This window comes from Leptopilina heterotoma, unplaced genomic scaffold (genome assembly GCF_015476425.1).
Source record: "Leptopilina heterotoma isolate Lh14 unplaced genomic scaffold, ASM1547642v1 Lhet_187, whole genome shotgun sequence".
Taxonomy (NCBI): Eukaryota; Metazoa; Arthropoda; class Insecta; order Hymenoptera; family Figitidae; genus Leptopilina; species Leptopilina heterotoma.
In genome coordinates, this window is record NW_025110906.1 from 886,129 (window position 1) to 908,821 (window position 22,693).

General features: G+C 23.7%; 1 protein-coding gene across 2 annotated transcripts in view; it reads left to right on the forward strand.

Moving 5' to 3' along the window:
* Positions 1-493: 493 nt before the first annotated feature.
* Positions 494-22,693, forward strand: part of LOC122500480 (A-agglutinin anchorage subunit-like) — a 29,003-nt gene continuing 6,803 nt past the window's right edge. Inside the window, exons 1-8 of one of the 2 annotated variants that reach the window (XM_043609422.1) lie at positions 494-564; positions 3,278-3,793; positions 7,119-7,423; positions 7,784-8,918; positions 12,480-12,776; positions 15,980-16,182; positions 17,577-17,762; positions 21,754-21,967. In XM_043609422.1, coding sequence (XP_043465357.1) covers positions 3,760-3,793; positions 7,119-7,423; positions 7,784-8,918; positions 12,480-12,776; positions 15,980-16,182; positions 17,577-17,762; positions 21,754-21,967 — 2,374 coding nt within the window. In that variant the 5' untranslated portion in view covers positions 494-564; positions 3,278-3,759. The remainder of the gene's footprint in view (positions 565-3,277; positions 3,794-7,118; positions 7,424-7,783; positions 8,919-12,479; positions 12,777-15,979; positions 16,183-17,576; positions 17,763-21,753; positions 21,968-22,693) is intronic. The other variant, XM_043609423.1, reaches the window with a different exon arrangement.

Genomic DNA, 22,693 nt, shown 5'->3' on the forward strand with positions numbered 1-22,693 from the left:
ACGTTTTAATGAATGTTTGTTCAACGTGAGATTTCAAATTAATAAATTAACTATTTGCTTAATAAATATTTATTTTGTGATTAAAAATTATTTATTTATTATTAGATTACTATATTTATTTACTTGTTTCATAATATAATTGAATTTGAATAAATAAATAACATTTATCATAATAATTGAATTTCAATACATAAATAACATTTTCACACGATTTTACAAAAAAAAAAAAACATTGTTGAAAAAAATTTAAAATGCAAATTATTTTGTTTTGCGTTTTCTATTCGATTTAAAATAAAAGAAATTGAATGAATCGGTGGTGCGAAGCAATTATCCTTAAAGGTTTCATTGTTCCATTGCACCGTGGGTAAAAGTCATGAAATTACATAATCGGTAATGATTCCCCTTCTCCAATCGCTTGTTATTTTACGCTATTTCACTTTCCTAATGAATGAAAATCATAACTAGATCAGATTTCAATTCTTCAGTCGCAATCTTTCCAACTTGAGTGCAAGCTAAAGTCAATTAATGTGTGAATAGAGAAAATTTCCTCAAAAATGTAAAAAGGTTAGATAACAAATTTAATTACGTAATTTTTTTTTTATTGCCTAATTACCGAATAAAATAATTTTTTTATTGATTATAAACTACTGAATAATTGTTATAATTACTGAATAAGTAGTAATTGGTTGAATATTTTTATCCCTTTATGAATATTTAATAAATTTTTTCATCGATAATAGGAAGAATTTTTCTTTATTTTTCTTGTTATCAAAAAATGAATTTAATAACTCCAGTAATTACCGAATAATTTTTAATTACTGAATATTTATTAATTACTAATAAATAACTACCTACTAAATAATTATTAATTCAATAATGAATTAATAATGATTCCATTATTTATCGGTATAAACTGATAAATTGTTAATTGTTAAATAATTATTAATTCATAATACTGAATAATTGTTAATTACCAAGTAATTGTTAATTACCAAATAATTATTAATTATTTGATCAATTTCATCCAATTTGGAATTAATTTGATACTTGCAATGAAACTGTAGGAATATAATAAATTTATTATAATTATTTTTATAATTCCTTGAGTTCATGAAATGCTAATTGATTCCTCAACAATTAAATTATTAATTTATTATTTACAAATTATAACAGTAATTAGAATTTTTAACATTAAAAAATTGTTCGAAAAAAATTCTTCTTTTCAAAACAGATTTTTCGTAATTTTTCGAATCTTTTTTTGATCTTTTGTAACAAAAAAAAAAAAAAAATGCAAAACAAAAGGAATAAAATTTGCAATCAAAGTTTCTCGAGTCTGGTGTGTATAATAAAGGGATATAAATTTTTCGACTGATTTCAATCTGACAGGCGAAAAAAAAATATATTAACGAATCTTAAAGATAAAAATTGTGATACCGGTTATATTATTTATACCCATATGGAAGCTGCTGTCACAAAATACATTTGCATCTTTTTCTATTTAACGGCTTTGAAAATTTTTTTTCTTGCTTTTTATTCTCTCTTTCTTGCACGCTATTTAATCTTACATAACGTGTGTGTGATCTATAGGAATAATTCTGTGTGAACTTGAAGCTTCTATTGTAAAATTTTCTCGTCGATCTTGATCGGTGATCGCGCACTAACGATGTATATATATAATCATATATAATAAAGAAGAAAAGAGTCTAGGACAATGAAACAGAGCGCAATTATAACTCATTTAATAAACATATATACGCGTGAATTTTATGAAAATGAATATGGACATGATTAATGATATTCGTTTCCGTTCATTTTCAAATGAGAAAAAATTTTTTTTTTTATTATTGGAAAACTTTCAATATATGTTTATAAATAAAAGTGTTTTATTATTTTTCTCTTTTCTTTTTTTGGGAAATTGAAAATTTTCTTATAATTTTTTACGGTGGAACAAGAATTTATTTGGTTCAAATAATTATATATGACAATTATTAATTATTAATTAATTAAATTAATTAATTAATTAATTAATTAATTAATTAAATTAATTATTAATTATTATTTATTATTATTTATTATTAATTATTATTAATTAATTATTAATTATCAATTAAGGGCATTTGAACCATGATGACGTCACAGATTTAAAACTAATGCTTTGCACAAACTGTGACGTCATCAAGGTTCAAATCCCCTTAATGTTTATTTATATTGAATTGAATTAATTTATATTACTTATGTTTTTCAGTAAATTGATAAAGATTTCAATTTTAAATCACTATTTCAAAAAAAATTTCTATTTGCAAATTTTTATTTTTGGGGAAATTGAAAATTTTCCCTTCCTTCTTCCAGTGGAAAAAAATTTATTTCATTCAGATAATGGATTGAAAATTAATAAATTAATATTTATTTCTGTAGAATAAATTTTTAATTCACACAGATTTTTTAATTTTAAAACAATATTATTTTTCCTAAATTTTTTTCGCTTTTTTCCAATATTTCTTTTTTTAATATTTTATTTTTCTCAAGTTTTTCATTATAATTTCTTTTTTAAATATTTTATTAAATTATTTTGTTAATTGAATATTATCAAATTAATATTCATTTATATCGAATAAATATTTTTTTTCAGTTAATTTTTGAAAATAAATAGAAAATAGTGTTTTAGATTTAAAATCTAAAACACTATTTTCTATTTATTTTCAAAAATTTCTGTAAACATTTTTTTCAATTTTTTTATTCATTTGTCATCAAAAAAATAAGAAACAATATAAATTATTTTATTTATTTAATTCATACACGGGTTCAAAGCAGATTCTTTCAAACCCTTGATTATAATAATAAAATACGAATAAATTATTATTTATTAAAAGTACAATGAAATTGAAAAAATAATTATAATTTATTTATATTATCTATTTATTTATTTTAGATAAATTATATTTATTTAGTTTACGTAAGTAAATGAAAATAAATAATTATTATTTGGTACTATTTATAATTGTTGTCTTTTATATTTATTATTGTAACAATAACATTAATAAATATAAAAGACAATAATTATTATTAGGTTACTTATTATTATTATTATAATTTATTAATTATTTATTATTGCATTATTAATTATTGTCATTAAAGTATTGTTATTAGTTTTACTATTATATTTTTTTTTTAATTAAATCTATAAATAAATTATATTTTTAAAAAAAGTGGAAGTGTTTGTGAAATTATATTTTCATGTGGTGGAAAAGAATTTTCCACTAGTTTTTTTTTTCCGCAGAATGAGGAAGAAGTCAATGAATGATTTGTGGATTTCGTGGAGTTGAGGGAGGAAACTATCGTGTGAAATGATGGTACGGGGTTATCTACCTGACGACCTTGCGTGTTAAAAAACCCTGAGAGTCGTGGCGGGCCCCGCGGCAAGAACCGCGGCAGTTCCGCTGAAGAACGCGTCCGGCAAAGACTATATTTTCTAATCTTCTAATCATTCACTATTTATTTATTTATTTTATTCATTCAGTAAGTCATTTTTTTTTCTCCTTAAATTTTATTCCATAAAAAAGTATTGTTGTTTTTTCGTGTGTTTGCTTCAATATAAAATTATGTGACAAAATTTTAAGTGATATTTAACAGTGCAAATTTCGCGGGTTTTTTTACGTAATCTCTCTTTTGGATTCTTTGTGTCTCTCTCTCTCTCTCTCTAAAAAAACACTCTCTGGAGATAATTTGAGAAAATTATTTCATCAGTGAACGGGGAGGACAATGGAAAAAACCAGTTGGATTATTTTCATGAATCGTATGTAAAAATTTTTTTGGTATTTTAAAATTTATTTGGTTTTTTGATATTTTAATTTTATTAGTTTTTTGTTAATTAATTAAAAATTTTTAATTAATGTATTATTGTTATTATTTACTTATTGAACCTATTATTTATTCGTTTACTATTTTATTATTTATTTATTTATTTATTTACTATTTTATTATTTATTTATCGTAATATTTAATAATACTGACAAATTTTATTTTATTTCTCATTTCTTTCTGAATTTCTAATTCTATTCGCACAATTAACTGAAATTTAATTATAGAGTCTCGTAGTTTTAGCATATAATAATTTTTTATAAACGGTATTAATTCTAGATGTGTATTATTATAGTTATCATACATACTTTTCATTTGAAATAAAAAAAATACATATTTTGAATATTATTCTTCGAGTTTGTTTTAAAATTACGTAACATTCGGCTAGAAAAGAGCAGCAATTTTAGAGCATTAAAAAACATAATTAATATCTATATAATAATTTTTAGTTAGCAACTATAATTATTTATAATCACGTCAAAATTGTTTGTTAAAAATACCTGTCGATGTCATAAAAAAAAATTCTCAAAAAAAATTTCCAGAAAGAATTTGTTCTATATTATTATTTAATTAACATTATTCACTCAAATTATAATTAAAGATTATTAACTTAATTATTGTTTTATTTATTTATTCAAACTTAATTAATTAACAATGAATATTGTCTCGTTTGTATGCTAAATAATAAATAAATCCTTAAATTTGTGGTAATTTATAGTAAAAATAATTAAAAATTTAGTGGAAATTTTCACTAAAAAATATTTTTCTCACAGGGTGTCTACTAACCGGGAAACCCGGGAAAACTGGGGAATAGCCTTAAATTTAATTTGACCGGGAAGAAAGCCAGGAATTTTATGTCAAACCGGGAATTTTTTCTCACCAAATTAAAAAAAGTTTTATTATTTTAATTTGATTTTGAAAAATCGCTTTTTATTTTAATTTTTATAGATATTTATACTGTTCTCTAAATTTGAATTAATTAACAATAATTAATTTGATAGTAAAAAATTAAATAAACTAAAAAAAAATTATCAAATTAATAGAAATTTTGAGAAATTCAACTGAAAATAATTAAATTTTTTAAAGAATTTCATTAAAAATTTTTTAACAAATCGACTTTTCAAAGTATTTTAAATTAATAATTGATAAATAATTGAATTTTATATAAAGAGTCACATTCTAATGTATTCATGTTTCTTTGTGCGAAGATTAATAATTAAAATTTTTATTACTTAATTTAAAGAAAGATACACACTTAAAATTTTTTAATAAAATTGAATTTTCGCAAAGTTTTTTTTTTGAAAATTCTGAAAAATAAGATTTTTGAAATTTTTCAATTCTGTTGTTTCAAGATGATTGAAATTTTATAAATAAATAATTGAAATTTTTAATTTACTTTTAAAGAATTTTATTTAAATTTTTAGAAAATAATCAAGGAAAGTTAGTCACCGTAATTATTATAATATTATTCTTAAAAATTTCTTCGCAATATCAATTATTTTCATAAATAGTAAAACTCATTGCAGAATTTCAATTATTTTTAATGTAATTTTAATTAAACTCCTCGAAAAGTGTAATTATTCTTAAAAATTTTATTAAAATTCGTCGAAAGAATTCAATTATTTCTAGAAACTAGAAACTGAAAAAAAATCTTCTCAAGAATTCAATTATTTCCATAAATAGCAAAATTCTTCATATTTACTGAATTCTTTTGAATATTATTTTTTAAAAAAATTCTTCACAAGAATTCAATTATTTTTATAAATTTCCATAAAATTCTAAAAAGCAATTCAATTATTTTCAAAAGTATTAAAATTCTTCGCAGAAATTCAATTATGTTTGAAACTTTTTTTAAATTCTCCTCAAAATTTTAATTATTTTTATAAATACACTTAAATTGTTCTCCACAATTCAATTATTTGCAAAAATTTTAATAAAATTCTACGCAAACATTGAATTATTTTTATAAACAGTAAAACTTATTCCATAATTTCAATTATTATTAATACAATTTTAATCAAATTCCTCGAAAAATGTAATTATTCTTAAAAATTTCTTCTCAAGAATTCAATTATTTCCATAAATAGCAAAATTCTTCACATTTACTAAATTCTTTTGAATATTATTTTTCAAAAAAATTCTTAACAAGAATTCAGTTATCTTCAAAAGTAATAAAATTCTTCTTCTTCGCAGAAATTCAATTATGTTTAAAATTTTTTTAAATTCTCAAAATTTTAATTATCTTTATAAATACTTAAATTGTTCTCCACATTTCAATTATTTGCAAAATTTTTAATAAAATTTTACGCAAACATTTAATTATTTTCATAAATAGTAAAATTCATTGCATAATTTCAATTATTTTTAATGTAATTTTAATTAAACTCCTCGAAAAATGTAATTATTCTTAAAAATTTTATTAAAATTTGTCGAAAGAATTCAATTATTTCTAGAAACTGAGAAAAATGCTTCTCAATTATTTTTATAATTTTCAATTATTTCTATAAATAGCAAAATTCTTCAGATTTACTAAATTCTTTTAAATATTATTTTTAAAAAAAAATTCTTCACACGAATTCAATTATTTTCATAAATTTCCATAAAATTCTAAAAAAGTAATTCCATTATTTTCAAAAGTAATAAATTTCTTCGTAGAAAATCAATTATGTTTACAATTTTTTTTAAATTCTCCTCAAAATTTTAATTATCTTTATAAATACTTAAATTGTTCTTCACAATTCAATTATTTGCAAAAATTTTAATAAAATTCTACGCAAACATTCAATTATTTTTATAAATATGTAATAACATTCTTTGGAAGGATTCAATTATTTTTATAAATAGTAAAATTCTTTGCAGAAATTCAATTAGTATCAATAAATTTTATTAAAATTGAATTAATCAAATTTTTGAATTATTCTTATGAACAGACAAGATTGCTTAAATTGAAAAAATTCTTTGTTCAATTCAATTATTTTCCAAATTTTCAATTAAAATTGTTTTAAAAAAAATCTTCAAAAAATTTAAAGAAACTTGTCAAAAGAATTTAATTATTTATAAAAACTCTAATAAAAAAAAAAATTTGCAAGCCATTTGTAGATTTATTTATGTTATCAAAAACAAAAATAAATTTTCTGAAAAAAAATTAGTACAAAGCTGGGAATTTTGTTGAACGAAAATAGTAGACACCTTGTATTTCAAATTTTCAATATATATTTCAATTTCAATATATTTTTCCAATTGAATAAATAATTTTCAAGTTTCCTTTCTCCTGGTGAACGGTCACTATCAAAATGCCAACAATGAACATTGGATGCGTCAAGTTCCACGACGTCCGGTGGACGTAATGACGGATGTCATCAATAGTTTAGGAATTAATATACTTCAACAGTATCATGTGCCAGGAAATGTTGCATTTTCTCCCACGGGCCTGGGCTTTGTACTAATTGCCCTTTACGAGGGTTCAGCTGGACGTGGCAGTAAACAAATTGCCGATTGTCTTCAATTGCCGCACGATCGGCAAATCACTCGAATTGGACTCAGAGACATTCATCGTAGACTCCGGGTAAATCGCAACCATTTTCTTTCCACATTTTCTCTTTATTATCAATTTTAAGAAAATTTATAATTAGAAAATTTTGAATTTTAATTCGAAAATGCTAATTTTTATAGTTATTTTTTTAGCACACAGAAAATGGTGCAAGAATTTTTGTCAAGATTATTATTTTGACAAAAATTGCACAGCAATTTTTGTCAAGATAATAATCTTGACAAAAATTCTTGCATTATTTTCTGTACACTCTTTCTCTTAATCCTCAATTTTTTGAAATTTATAATTAAAAAATTTTGAATTTAAATTAGAAAATGCTAATTTTTAGTTGTACTAAAAATTGGAGAGAAGTAAATAATTAAATTGATTTTTAAGAGCTACCTGAATGCGGACGGCTTTCTTGGGGGACTGAATTTGAACAAGGACAACACGCGCTTGCGTCCTGAATTTGAGGACATTTTGAGATTTTACGGTTTTGATTTCACGATAGATAATTCACAGATGAATGCGACTGATGCGACGACTGTTAATATTAATGATAATACAACCATGGCTGGTGATATGATGAATACAACGGTGAATAATACAATGGGGACTATGGTTGCTGATGGAGCTGCTAATCAGGGAGCAAATGGTACATCAGGAATGGATGGAATGTCAACAACGGGAACTCCTGCAGCCGCAACGACGCTTCCTCCCGATGGAGCGAATCCTCAAATGACGGGCGGAACATCCGCAGCAACTACAATAAATCCCCCAACAACAACCATTGATACTTCTGTTGATATTATTTCCGTAACGCCTAATAATTCCGCTATTAGACAATCGACAAGCTCTACTGTTTCTGCTTCTTCCACTTCTTCGTCTTCATCTTCTTCTTCGCCATCTTCATCATCATCTTCTTCTTCTACTTCTCCATCTTCTTCTTCTTCTCCATCTTCTTCATCATCATCTTCTTCTCCTTCTTCATCATCATCTTTTTCTCCTTCTTCGTCATCATCTTTTTCTCCATCTTCTTCTTCCTCATCTTTTTCTCCATCTCCTTCTTCCTCTTCTTTTTCTCCAAGTTCTTCCTCATCATCATCAACGTCATCATTATCCTCGTCGTCATTGTCCTCATCGTCATCAGTTTTCGACACACCCACAAGTGACAGTGATTCGTCGGGGAGAATTTCGAGTTCGGTATCATCGAGTACAATGAGTTCGATGACAAATTTTGCTGATTCAATGGCACCGTTCTCGGTGGCAAATTCCGCGAGTAATTTGGGATCGAGTAACGAACTTGAAACACCCACGGAATCATTGACCTCGACGAGAATGGAGAGCACAACGTTCGCCTCACGCTTGGTACCGACGAGATCAGCATCATTCGGTCCAATGACAGTGACATTGAATTCGAGGCCGAGTTTATCGACACTTAGATCAACCACTTCGGACAAATTTCAAACTTCGTCGCGCATCCTCGACTCGATTACGTCCACGATGCGGAAGCCGAGGATGAGTACAACAAGTATGATAATAATAAAAATAACAATTATTATTTTCATTCAGAATAAAATTGTAACATTTGGTTTAATTAAATTTGACTTTTTAATTAAATTAAAAATAACTCATTGGGTTACTATACAATTAGTTTTTTTTTAAATTTAATTAAAAAGTCAGTCTCTGATTCAAATATTAGGTACTTCTACTATATAATCAAATAGTGGAATTAATTAATAATTAGGTACTAATTATTAATTAAATTTACCAATGTCAAAAAATTTTATGGAAGTACCCCCTGAAAATTCCATAGAACTTCTCCATGCAATTTCTAAAGAAATTTCTTAGAATTTTTTTAAAACAATTTTTCAAGTTGAATTTAAAATTTGTGCTTTTTTCATCAAATTGGAGCTTTTTTTTATTAAAAAAGAGCTTTTTCCGATTTACGTAGATACTCAGAATATTTTTAGAATTTATTTTCGATTCAGAAAAAATTTGTATCTTGAAAAACAACTCTGGTCTTGAAATTTTTTTAAAACAATTTTTGGAGTTAAATATTAAATCGGAGCTTTTTTATTAAAGAAGAGCTTTTCCCGAAATACCTAGGTACTCAAATCTTTTAAACACTTTTTTTTATTCAGAAAAAATTTGTATCTTGAAAAACGACGCTGGAATTGACAAATTTTTAAACAATTTTTAGAGTTGAATTTCAAATTTGAGCTTTTTTAAAACAAACTGCAGCTTTTTTTTATTAAAAAAGAGCTTTTTCTGAATTACGTAGGTACTCAGAACATTTTTAGAATTTGTATCTTGAAAAAACAACGCTGGCCTTGACAATTTTTTAAAACAATTTTGGAGTTGAATTTCAAATTTGGGCTTTTTTCATAAAATTGGAGCTTTTTTATTAAAAAAAGCTATTTCCGAAATTCGTAGGTAGTGAAATCTTTAAAAATTTTTTTTTTTATTCAGAAAGAATTTGTATCTTGAAAAACGACGCTGGAATTGACAATTTTTAAAATAATTTTTGGAGTTGAATTTCAAATTTGAGCTTTTTTTTATTAAAAAAGAGCTTTTTCCGAATATCGTAGGTACTTAGAACAATTTTAGAATTTGTATCTTGAAAAACAACGCTGGCCTTGCCAATTTTTTAAAACAATTTTGGAGTTGAATTTCAAATTTGGGCTTTTTTCATAAAATTGGAGCTTTTTTTTTAAAAAAAAGCTTTTTCCGAAATACGTAGGTAGTGAAATCTTTAAAAAAATTTTTTTTTATTCAGATAGAATTTGTATCTTGAAAAACGACGCTGGAATTGACAATTTTTAAAATAATTTTTGGAGTTGAATTTCAAATTTGAGCTTTTTCAAACAAACTGCAGCTTTTTTTTATTAAACAAGAGCTTTTTCCGAATTACGTAGGTACTCAGAACATTTTTAGAATTTATTTTCGATTCAGAAAAAATTTGTATCTTGAAAAACAACTCTGGTCTTAAAATTTTTTTTAAAACAATTTTTGGAGCTGAATATCAAATCGGAGCTTTTTTTATTAAAGAAGAGCTTTTTCCGATATACGTAGGTAGTCAAATCTTTAAAAAAATTTTTTTTTATTCAGAAAGAATTTGTATCTTGAAAAAACGATGCTGGAATTGACAATTTTTTAAACAATTTTTGGAGTTGAACTTCAAATTTGAGCTTTTTTTTAACACACTGCAGCTTTTTTTTATTAAAAAAGAGCTTTTTCCGAATTACGTAGGTACTAAGAACTTTTTTAGCATTTGTATCTTGAAAAACGACGCTGGCCTTGACAATTTTTTAAAACAATTTTGGAGTTGAATTTCAAATTTGGGCTTTTTTCAAGAAATTGGAGATTTTTTATTAAAAAAAAGCTATTTCCGAAACACGTAGGTAGTCAAATCTTTAAAAAAAAATTTTTTTATTCAGAAAGAATTTGTATCTTGAAAAAACGACGCTGAAATTGACAATTTTTTAAAACAATTTTTGGTGTTGAATTTCAAATTTGGGGTTTTTTCAACAAATTGGAGCCTTTTTTTATTAATCAAGAGCTTTTTCTGAATTATGTAGGTACTCAGAACTTTTTTAGAATTTATTTCCGATTCAGAAAAAAATTTGTATCTTGAAAAACAACTCTGGTTTTGAAAATTTATTTAAACAATTTTTGGTGTTGAATATCAAGTCGGAGCTTTTTTTGATTAAAAAAGAGCTTTTCCGAATTACGTAGGTATTCAGAACTTTTTTAGAATTTATTTCCGATTCAGAAAAAATTTGTATCTTGAAAAACGACGCTGGACTTGACAATTTTTTAAACAATTTTTGGAGTTGAATTTCAAATTTGAGCTTTTTTTTTAACAAACTACAGCTTTTTTTATTAAAAAAGAGCTTTTTCCAAATTACGTAGGTACTCAGAAGTTTTTAAAAATTTATTTCCGATTTAGAATAAATTTGTATTCGGAAAAACGACGCTGGTCTTGACAATTTTTTAAAAAAATTTTTGGAGTTGAATTTCAAGTTTGAGATTTTTTCTACCAATTGGAGCTTTTTTATTAAAGAAGAGCTTTTTGCAAACACGGAAGTATACATTACTTTTTTGGAATTACGGTCCAGAAAAAATTTTGTATCTTAAAAAAAGACGCTGGTCTTAACAATTTTTTGTAACAATTTTTGGAGTCGATTATTAAAATTGATTTTTTTCATCAAATTGGATCTTTGTTATTAATAAAGAAGAACTTTTTCCGAAACAACTAGGTACTTACTTTTTTGGAATTTACTTCGGATCAAAAAAATTTGTATCTTGATAAACTATAATGGTCATGACAATTTTTTAAAACAATTTTTGGAGTTGAATATCAAATCGGAGCTTTTTTATTAAAGAGCGTTTTCTAAACACTGAGGTACATATAACTTTTTTGGATTTTTCTTCCTGTCGGTCCAGAAAAAATTTTGTATCTTGAATAACGACGCTGGTCTTGACAAATTTTTTTTAACAATTTTCGGAGTTGAATATAAAATTTAGTGTTTTTTTCTTTCAAATTGGAGCTTTTTTTTATTAAAGAAGAGCTTCTTCTGAAACACCTAGGTACTGAGATCTTTTTTAGAATTTATTTTCGATTCAGAAAAATTTGTATCTTGAAAATCGACGCCTTGAAATTCTTTTATAACAATTTTTTGAGTTGAATATCAAATTTGGCGTTTTTTTCCATGGAGTTTTAACGGAAACTCCGTGGAGAAAGAACCATGGAATTTCCAGAGGATTAGTCAAATTTTATTATTTTCTTATCACTGTTAACTTAAAAGTACCAAATTGCAATGAATTGATACCAAAACTCTGGATCAAATAAAAAATTGATCCAAATTTTTGGCAATAAATTTGATCCACTTTAGTATCAATTTGATACTTTCAAGAAAATTGCGTAGTTCATTATTTACTTATACAGGGTTAATTCTGGTTAAAAATGTTTTTTTAATTAAAACCAAAATTTTTACTATAATTTTAATTTAAAATTTTTTTTGATATTTGGAGAGTTGAAATTTTATCAAAATGAAAGAAGTATTAAATGTTATAAAATAATTTTCAGCCCGTCTGTTGCCAGTGACTCCAGGACTAAGGGCATCTACAACAGTTAGTAGTAGTAGTAATAGTAGTACCAATATTATTCCAACCAGTGGGACTACAGTGAAAGATTTTCCAACTACCATCACTCAGACAGATGCTCCGACTAGCATCAGCACTAATGCTCCAACAACGGATGTTCCATCGACAATTATTGATGATTCCACAACTCAAACTGAAGCTGTACCAACAATTGAAAGTCCATCGTCCAATAATGTTCGTAAACGAAGAAGTGTTGAACATTATTTTTCAACTTATCCTGGTAAAGTAGTAAAAATTTTTCTAATTTGGTAAATTAATTATATTTTTAATTTTTAGTAAGTTTTTATTTTTATAAGTAAAAAACTTCTGGGCAAAGAACCATATACTTTCCAAAAACGTTCAAAAAACGTTTTTAGAATGTTTTATGTCCACCAAATAATGTTCCAATACATTTTAAGAATTTGGATTTTCAAATAATATTCTAGAACATTATTTGTCGGACATAATCCGTTCTAAAAATGTTTTAAGAACATTTTTTTGGAACAAACATGGTTTTTTGCCCAGAGGAAAGTAACAAATAAAAAAGTGAAAAGAATAAAATAAAAGAAATAAAATATGAAAAGAATAAAGAGTAAAATAAGAAGAATTCAAAAAGAATTAAAGAGTATAAAATAAGAAGAATAAAAAAAGAATAAAATAGAATAAACATACATAATAGAGAGTCAAAAATTTTTTATTATGAAACTGCAAAAAAATCAGCAGCTAATGATTTTTTACGCGAAGAGATTTCTTACGTAAGAAAGAATTTTAGAGATTATTATAATTTAGAAGAAAATTTCAATATAGAAATTAGTCTCATTGAGAGAGTTTTCTTTTTCCTCTCTATTATTATTATTTAGTTTACATAGAAAATAATTGAAACTAAAAGTAGTATAATAAGTTAAAATAAATTATTCGCCGATTTTTTCTAGATGAACAATAAAAAAATGCCACTTAAGAAATAGAATTCCAAGGAAAAATATTTTTTGCTAAAATTATTTTTAGTGACATTTGCCGATAGAATTATTCCAGTACACATTCTTTAGCTAGATTCATATTAAAATTTTCTGAAAGGCTGGTTAACAGTAAGTTTTTAAATCTTACGAAACTTCCAATATCCTGATCGAAAGTGCCACGAAATAATGAGTAAAAAAAAGGAGAGAAAAACAGGACTGTTAAATTCCGTTAAGACAAAACCACACAATTAGTAATTTTTTTTCTACTAAAATCGACAAAATTATCAATTTCTGTTAATAAATAATAAATAATAATAAAATAAAAATAAATAATTAAAATAAAAAGTAAATAATAATAAATAATAAAAATATTATATATTCTTTTTGTTATTCCTTTTTTATTATTTTATTATTTTATTATTTTCAATTATCAATAATTTCATTTAATATTCTTCTCATTAATTCAATCAGAATTTAGTTCATTTATAATGAATGCAAATGTTGGAAGCAATTTGGTTTAAAAATAAAATTTTCCATACATTCAGCATTGTTTTAATGAGAATTATAATCACTCAGTTTCAGAATACTGTAGAAATATTGAGAATTATTTAATATTTTTTTAATTTTGTTTATTGTAATAAAATTAATAATTTGTTGTTTTTCACCAGATAAAAAAATGATAATAAAAAGATGTGAAAATGTATATTTCATGTTATAAATATTTATATTTGTATTAATTAATTTTTCAATCTCTCACAGTTTCAAAATATTCTGAAAATATTTTAAATTTGTATAATAATTTTTTAATCATTGTGCTTTTTTGGTAACAAATTTCGTTTGACTTATCTAAATTATGCAAATTTTTCTCTTGTTTATTTATAAAAAATAGAAAATTGTTAATTGTTAAAAAATTAAAATTAAAAAATAGGAAATATACCCATTTTATGCATAATTTATATTTCTCCCTAACAATATTGTTCAGAAACTCATTCTTTTCTTTTGGAAAAGAAACATCACTTATTCTATATTCTATTTGTCAATTATAAATTTTAATTGAAAATTAAATTGGAACTTTTTAAATTTTTGGAAAATAAACATCACTTATTCTATTCTATTTGTCAATTATAAATTTTAATTGAAAATGAAATTGAAACTTTTAAAATTTTTAGAAAATAAAGGAAAAAAATTTACTCAAAAAAATATTCTCTTATTTACGAATTTCTTTAATTGAGGCCTTGGATCCAATAACTCGCCCGACGCTCGGAGGAACGCGCAACTGCCAGTCAGTGAGCAGTGAGCGCCTCTGGGCCACTCACTGCTACCCGACTGGTATTAGCGCGTGCCTTCGAGCGTCGGGCGAGTTATTGGATCCAAGGCCTCAATTGTAAAATTATTCGAAAACATCAATAACTTTTTTTTTAAATAAATATTTAATGAATATTATTTTTCCATAGGAATTAAGAATTTCAAAAATTTCAAATTTAAATCTTTTTAAATTCACTAATTTATAAGAATATTTTTATAAAACATGAAGACAGCGATTGCTCCGAGTCGAAGACTCGAAGTAATCGATATCTTCATGTTTTATAATAATTAAAGATGACCGAGTGATAAAATCATTTTTTTATATTATAAGAATATTATTACAGTACCTAACTTATTTTTCTAAATTATTTTTCCAAATCAATTATTATTTTCTAGAATTTTTAATTATTTTTTATGAAAATAATTGAAAAAATTTTATTATTTATAAAAATAATTGAATTATTGCGAAGGAATTTATAGAAAAATTTGTAAATAATTGAATTCTTGGAAAATTTTTATTATTTATGAAAATAATTAAATGTTACCGAGTACTATTTTTGGGAATTTGAAATTGATTTGAAAATAATATTAAACTTTGGGGAAGAATTTTGTTATTTATTTAAAGATAATTGTTATTTTGACGAGATTTTTTTTTAAATTTGAAAGATAATTGAATTTTATGAGAAAAATTTTATCACTCTTAAAAATAATTGAATTTCTGCAATTATTTGTAATTTTTCTAAAATTGGATTTTTTTAGAGATTTCAACAAAAATTTGAATTACAAATTTTTAAATTTTATTTTTTTTTAAATTGATAATTTTATCCTAAAATGTTACCGGTGCGCTTTAGCGCGCGAATTGTTGGTAGTTATCAAAATAAAGAAGTTAATTAAAGTTAATTAAAAAAAAAAAACAAAGTTAAGAAAAGAGAGACAATAAATAATTTCTAAAATAAAGAAGTTAGTTAATAAAATAGAAAAAGAATTATTATAAAAAATAAACTATTAAAAAATAAAAATGTTAATTAAAAAAAAAGAAATATTTAAAAAAAGTAAAAAAAAATTATAGAAAAAGAGATAAGAAATAATTTAGAAAATAAAGAAATTAATTAACAAAAGTTAAAGAGAGAGAGAGAGAGAGAGAGACAATAAATAATATTAATTTTTTTGTGTTTGATTTAAGACGACGGTCTTTGGATGCAGCATTTGAATATTTGGCGACCACCGCAAGAAGTTGAGGAGGCAACTGTGCGGGATTCGAAGCAAGTTGCATTTCTAGTTAATGGCTGTGATGTTGCTACAGTGACAGCTGCAACTTACACTGCAGTTCTTCCCTTCGCATATTTCCCTTCGTTAAAAGCTGTCGCAGTGGAATTTCCTCTGGATGTCAGTTTCTAAACGTATTTTTATCACCTCATAAAACCACACTCATTTCACAAAGAACGTTTCTCAATACTCCAAGCTTTAATATACCACTTTATGATCACTCCAATGTCTCCCGATACTTTTGCGCAAAAATTATCTTTATTTTTTCACTCTCCTCTCAGTGAAATTATTCTTTTTTTTTGCAAATAAATCTCCTATTTTGCTTTTCAATCAGTAAATCGCAAATTTTTCTGAAAAAAGTTGAAACAATCAGAAAAAAAAAATTTATTTATTAATATAATTGGTAAAAAAAATAGTAATTAGTTCATTTATTAATTAGTATTATAACTAAACATTTATTTAGTTAAAATTTGATTTTTATTATAAAGAACAATATTTTGTAAATAAAATTCTAATTGAAAAAAATAATAATTATTAATATAATTATTAATTTTTATATATATATATATATATATATATATATATATATATATGTATTAATTATTTTAGAATTAATATAATTATAATAAATAAATTTTCAAATGATTTTATTTAAATACAAAATATTTTTACAAAATTTTCTATTGGAGAGAATAATGAAACAATTTCGTGTTAAGGAAACAAAAAATTGTTATTTTTTGTTTGTCACCTTTATAAATGGGGATTGTAATGAGAGCAATTTTAAAAGAGAAAAATATTGATCTTGATGAAATAATTATAACCGGAAGGAAATACAGTAATCAGTTACGCGAATTGGATAACATGAAACAAACAAAAATGATAATTTTCCGCAAAAAGACGAAGTTCACCAAGCGTGAAAATTTATACGAAGAGAGTTCAACGAGCGAGACGCATTATTTCGAGACAAAATTATAATGTTGTCAAGGGTCGCTTCTGAGAAGCATCAATTCTTCTCAAATGTCCTTCTAAACAAAATTTTTTGCTATAAAAGACCAAAACAAAAATCTATTCTTTTTTTTGTTCTTTAAATAATTAATAATTACAAATATAAATATTATAATATAAATAAATAAATACAAATATTAAAATAAAAATTTTTCGCAAATTAAAATTTAATAAAAATTAAAATTGTAGCTTTTTTAAGTAAAATTTCTTTTACGTAAAGAAAAAATATTTTTCGATTATGCCTTGTGATATATTTTCTAATTTATGAATACTTAAATAAATTAAAGACATAAAAAATAATTAATTGTACATATTTTATTAAATTAACAAAATAATAAATAAGGAAATATAATAACAAATATAAATAATATACAATAAATGAGAAAATATAAATAAAATCGTTCTTTTAGTAAATAAAAATAAAAAAATTAATTTTCTTTAAATTTGGAAAAAATTGTCAAAATGGAAATTTAAAATTTTTAGAATTCTTTTTTTTTTTTTGCTTCTAGAATCCACGATACAATGTTATACTATTTCTTCCAACGGAGAGACCCGATACTTTACGACTGGCAATAGACTTGGGATCGAAAAGTTTACGACTGTTACGAAAACATTTGCAGCCAACTTGGATAAGAGCAACTATTCCCTCTTTTATGTTGAAAGGATTCGTTACTCTTACTTCGTATTTGCAGAGGGTAAGTTTTTAAATATTTTTCTTTAAATTACACACTTTGCAGGATAATTAAATTATTCTTCAATTAAAATGCAAATTTTTTTTATGAGACAAATCTATATTTGCATTAAAGATACTGGCTATCTTTAAGTATATATATACAAATATATCTGCAATTTATTTGTTTTATTAAAAAAAAATATTTGCAACATTATCACTCACGTGAATTTAAATAAATAAATAAATTAAAATTAATGCAATATTTATAAAATTTGCAATCAATTTTTTATTAATACTCTCTATATTTGAATTGGTAAAAATTTGTACTAATCTGAATAAGTGATGAATTTTTTTGCTTTTGAATTAGTAAATTTGACTGATAAATAGAAATTACTATTTACTATTTATCTACTAATTTATTAGTAAAATTTACTAGTGACTGACTTTTTGCATTTGAATTTTGTAAATTTTAGTAATAAATAGTAATTTCTACTAATTTACTACAAATACATAAAAAAAATAATAAAATATACTATTAGTAAATTTTACTATTAAATTATTAGAAATTACTATTTATTAGTAAAATTTACTAATTCAGAAGCAAAAACTTAGTCACTAGTAAATTTTACTAATAAACTAGTAAATATTACTATTTATTAGTAATTAATTGCTAATTTATTAGGGAAATTTTACTATTAAATTAGTAAAAATTACTATTTATTAGTAAAAATTACTATTTATTAGTAAAAATTACTATTTATTAGTAAAATTTACTAATTCAGAAGCAAAAAGTCAGCCACTAGTAAATTTTACTAATAAATTAGTAGAAATTACTATTGATTAGTAATTAATTGCTAATTTGTTAGCAAAATTTTACAATCAGTAGAAATTACGATTCATTAGTAAAATTTACTAATTCAAAAGCAAAAAGTTAGTCACTAGTAAATTTTTACTAATAAATTAGTAAAGATTACTATTTATTAGTGAAATTTATTAATTCAAAAGCAAAAAGTCAGCCATTAATTCCAATTAAGAAACATTTTTACCAATTCAAATTTAGAGAATATAAACGTTCACATTAAGAATACATTATTACAATTTTTATTAGTAATAAAATTTTGTATTTATTCAATATTATTTAATTATTATTTAATAATTATTACTTAAATAAATATTTACTTGAATCAAAGAATTTTGGTTTAAGTCCTCTCTAAACTTGAATAAGTAAAAAAAAGTTTCCTAATTTGAACTATTGACTGACTTTTTGCTTCTGAATTAGTAAATTTTACTAATAAATAATAATTTCTACTAATTTATTAGTAAAATTTACTGATTCAAAAGCAAAAAGTCAGTCACTTTTACTTTTTTTTATTTTTTAAACTTTACTAATAAATGAATAATTTCTACTTATTTATTAATAAAATTTACTAATTCAAAAGCAAAAAGTCAGTCACTGATTCAAATTAGTAAACATTTTTACTTATTCATATTTTGAGAGTCAAGTAAACATCATTTGTTTCAAATACTAAAATTATTGGCTCAAATAAAATTTATTTGATTTCAATAAAAAATTATTCGATTCAAGTAAATATTTATAATTTGACAAGTAATCGGTTATTTGAATCAAGTAAATTTTTTTATTTTAGTGTAATAATTATTTAATAATCGACTAATAATTATTTAATAATTAATCAATAATTATTTAATAGATAACTGATTAATAATTATTGAATAGTTGATTAACAACTATTGAATAATTAATTATTTATTTAAAGTTCAAAATAACAACATTTTTTTCTCGTTCTTTCAAATTAGTTAAAATTTAATTACCTGTTACTATTTTTTTATAGTGAAGAATAACCAAACCAAAAAAATTATCTAACTTATAATGAATATTTTAACAACCATTTAAAAACAAGAAATTAATTCGATTATTATTTTTTTTTTCATTTACAGTTGTAGTAAATTATTTAACACTCGTTAATATTTTTTTTCTCTATTAATACCTTTGTAATGAAATATTATTCAATACATTTTTCGAATAATTATTACAAACTATATGCACTTTTCGACGTCATACTTTTAAATTGAAAAATTATTATATAATTAAATATCACTTCTCAGGAGTATTACAAAACAGTATTTTATCTCCATATTATGAAAAGTGTTATAATTTTAAATAATAGTGTTAGAGAAATTCTTTTTTTCATTTAGATAAAGAATATTCTAATTCTAATATTAACGAATTCGGTTAATTATTTAATTTAATTTACTTAAAAAATAAACCTATCCAAATAATTATTTTTGATTCCAGTTTTTAGAACTAGTTAGTAGTAGCTGTAATATTAGTTTTTATTGGAATTTTTATTTTCGAGTTGCTTCACACAAAATATTTTTAAAATAAAATTATTTATTGTCATATAAATTAACCCCTTCGCAGTCTAGTTGAAAATCGCTTGTGGTCCAAAAACGGTCCGAAAAAAAAGTTTACAAAAAAATATGATTTAATCATATATAAGGTTTTTGGGGTCGCTGAATTCGAATTTGAGGTTAATTTTTGAAAATTCAAAATGGCGGATCCAATATGGCGACCAAATATGGTGGATAATTTTAAAATTAAAGCGTTTTAAGGGAAATTCATTTCTCGGGGGTTTTCGAGGTCGCTGAATCCAAATCTGAAGTCAGATTTAAAAAATTCAAAATGGCGGACCCAAAATGTCGACTTCAAAAAAAAATTTTTTTTCAGATTCCCTTAAAACTCGTTACTCGGGGGTTTTCGGGGTCTCTAATTACAAATATGATGTCAGATTTTCAAAATTCAAAATGGCGGATCCAATATGGCGGATGATTTCAAGATTGATGCGAAAAAAATATGAAGTTACCTCAAAAACCCCTGAGTAAACATTTTAGACAAATTTGTCAACATTCAAAAAATTTGATCGACATATTGAATCCAAAATTTAGCATTTAGAAAAACGAACATCAAATTCGAATTCAGCGACCCCAAAAAACCCCGGGAACGGAATTTCGATCAAAACGCATAAATTTTGAAATTATCCGCCATATTGGATCCAACATTTTGAATTTTGTAAAACGAACATCAAATTCAAATTCAGCGACCCCAAAAACCCCCGAGAAACGAATTTTAATCGAATCGCATCAATCTTGAAATTATCCGCCATATTGGATCCGCCATTTTGAATTTTAAAAATCTGACATCATATTTGTAATCAGAGACCCCGAAAACCCCCCAAGTAACGAGTTTAAAGCGAATTTGAAATTTTTTTATTTTTCGAAGTCAACATTTTGGGTCCGCCATTTTGAATTTTTTAAATCTGACTTCAGATTCGGATTCAGCGACCCCAAAAACAGTAGTATGTACTTCGCTACTAAAATCAAATCATGTTTAGTATTTTTTTTTTGAGATGGCCATATATGGCCACAGACGCAAAGGTGGCACGACTTTTCGTGGCCATATATGGGCCATGGACTGTTAAGGGGTTAAGAAAAAATATAAAAAAATACAAAAATTTATTAAACAGTTTGCAGTGGTTTCGTAAAATTATCTTATAACTTGGTCCTTATTCGTAGGATACAAAAAATGACCAACAAGAATTTTTTTTTATTATTTTGAATAATAATTTTCATTATTTTGAATAATAATCTTTATTATTTTGAATAATAATTTTTAATATTATTATTGTTTTTTACTAAACTTTCAGTACCAGTACCAATTGAAAATTCAAAAAAAAAAATTAAAATTCCGATTTTATGTTTTTTTCCTTTACTCTGCTATTAAATTTTTTTCAAAGAAAAAGATATTTTTTCTTTAATTAAAAAAAAGTGCAGAAAAATTTTCGAATTGTGAGGAAATAATATTTGTTTAATTATTATTTTTTTCCAAATCACAGTTTTTCTAAGAATATCAAATTGAGACAAAAAAACGATACGTTTTTTGTCTCAAATTGATATTCTTAGAAAAACTGTGATTTTTATTTAACATTATTTTTTAGTTAGGAATAAGGGATGTTTTTGAGCCAAGGGCAGCAGATTTATCGCCAATGACACCGGACATTGGGGTTTATGCTCGTGACGTGCAACAAAGTATTGGAGTTAATATAAGAAATTATATGGAGCCCGATAGAACCAGCTCTAGTGAGTCGTCACAACAAGAATTTCCTCTAATTGTTCCACCACGTCGGGACTCTTATCGATTTCTCTATCCAGGTTCTTTTTTCTATGCTTTCTACGCACACTTTCGCACTGTCCATAATATAAATAATCTCTATAAAATAATAATAATAATAATTCTCTTATTCTTTTTTTTAATATCCTTTCCTCTCAAAATTTTCACTATTTGTTGATTAATTATTAATCAATAAAAATAAAATATAAATAAATTGAATTTTGTATATAATAATATTCATTTAAAAAAATTTATTTGATTCAAATAACTGATTATTTGTCAATTACCAAATAAATATTTACTTGAATCAAATAATTTTTATTTCAATCAAATAATTTAAAAATAAATAATTTCTCTATTAAAAGCAAAAAACTTTTTTTCACCCAGAGAAAATGCTAAAAAATACCAAAAATTATTCAATTTTTTTTATATGGGAATGCACTTGTTTATTTTTCTAATTAATTTCAAATCATAATTTTTAAAAATAAAAAAATATAAGTAAAATTATGATTTGAAATTATTTAGAAAAATAAACAAGTGAATTTCCATATAAAAATATTGTATAACAATGGTATTTTTCAGCATTTTCAACCTAAAAACAATGTTTTAAAAAAAAGAATGATATTCAAAAATAAAAAATAATTTTTTCATTCGTCAATTTTTTTGTAGATACAAAAGCATAGTTTCTACAAAATTTCAAATGGGTTTTAAGATCTGTTAATTTTTAAGAAAAATAAAAATCCAAAGAGAGTCGGAATATTTTCTGA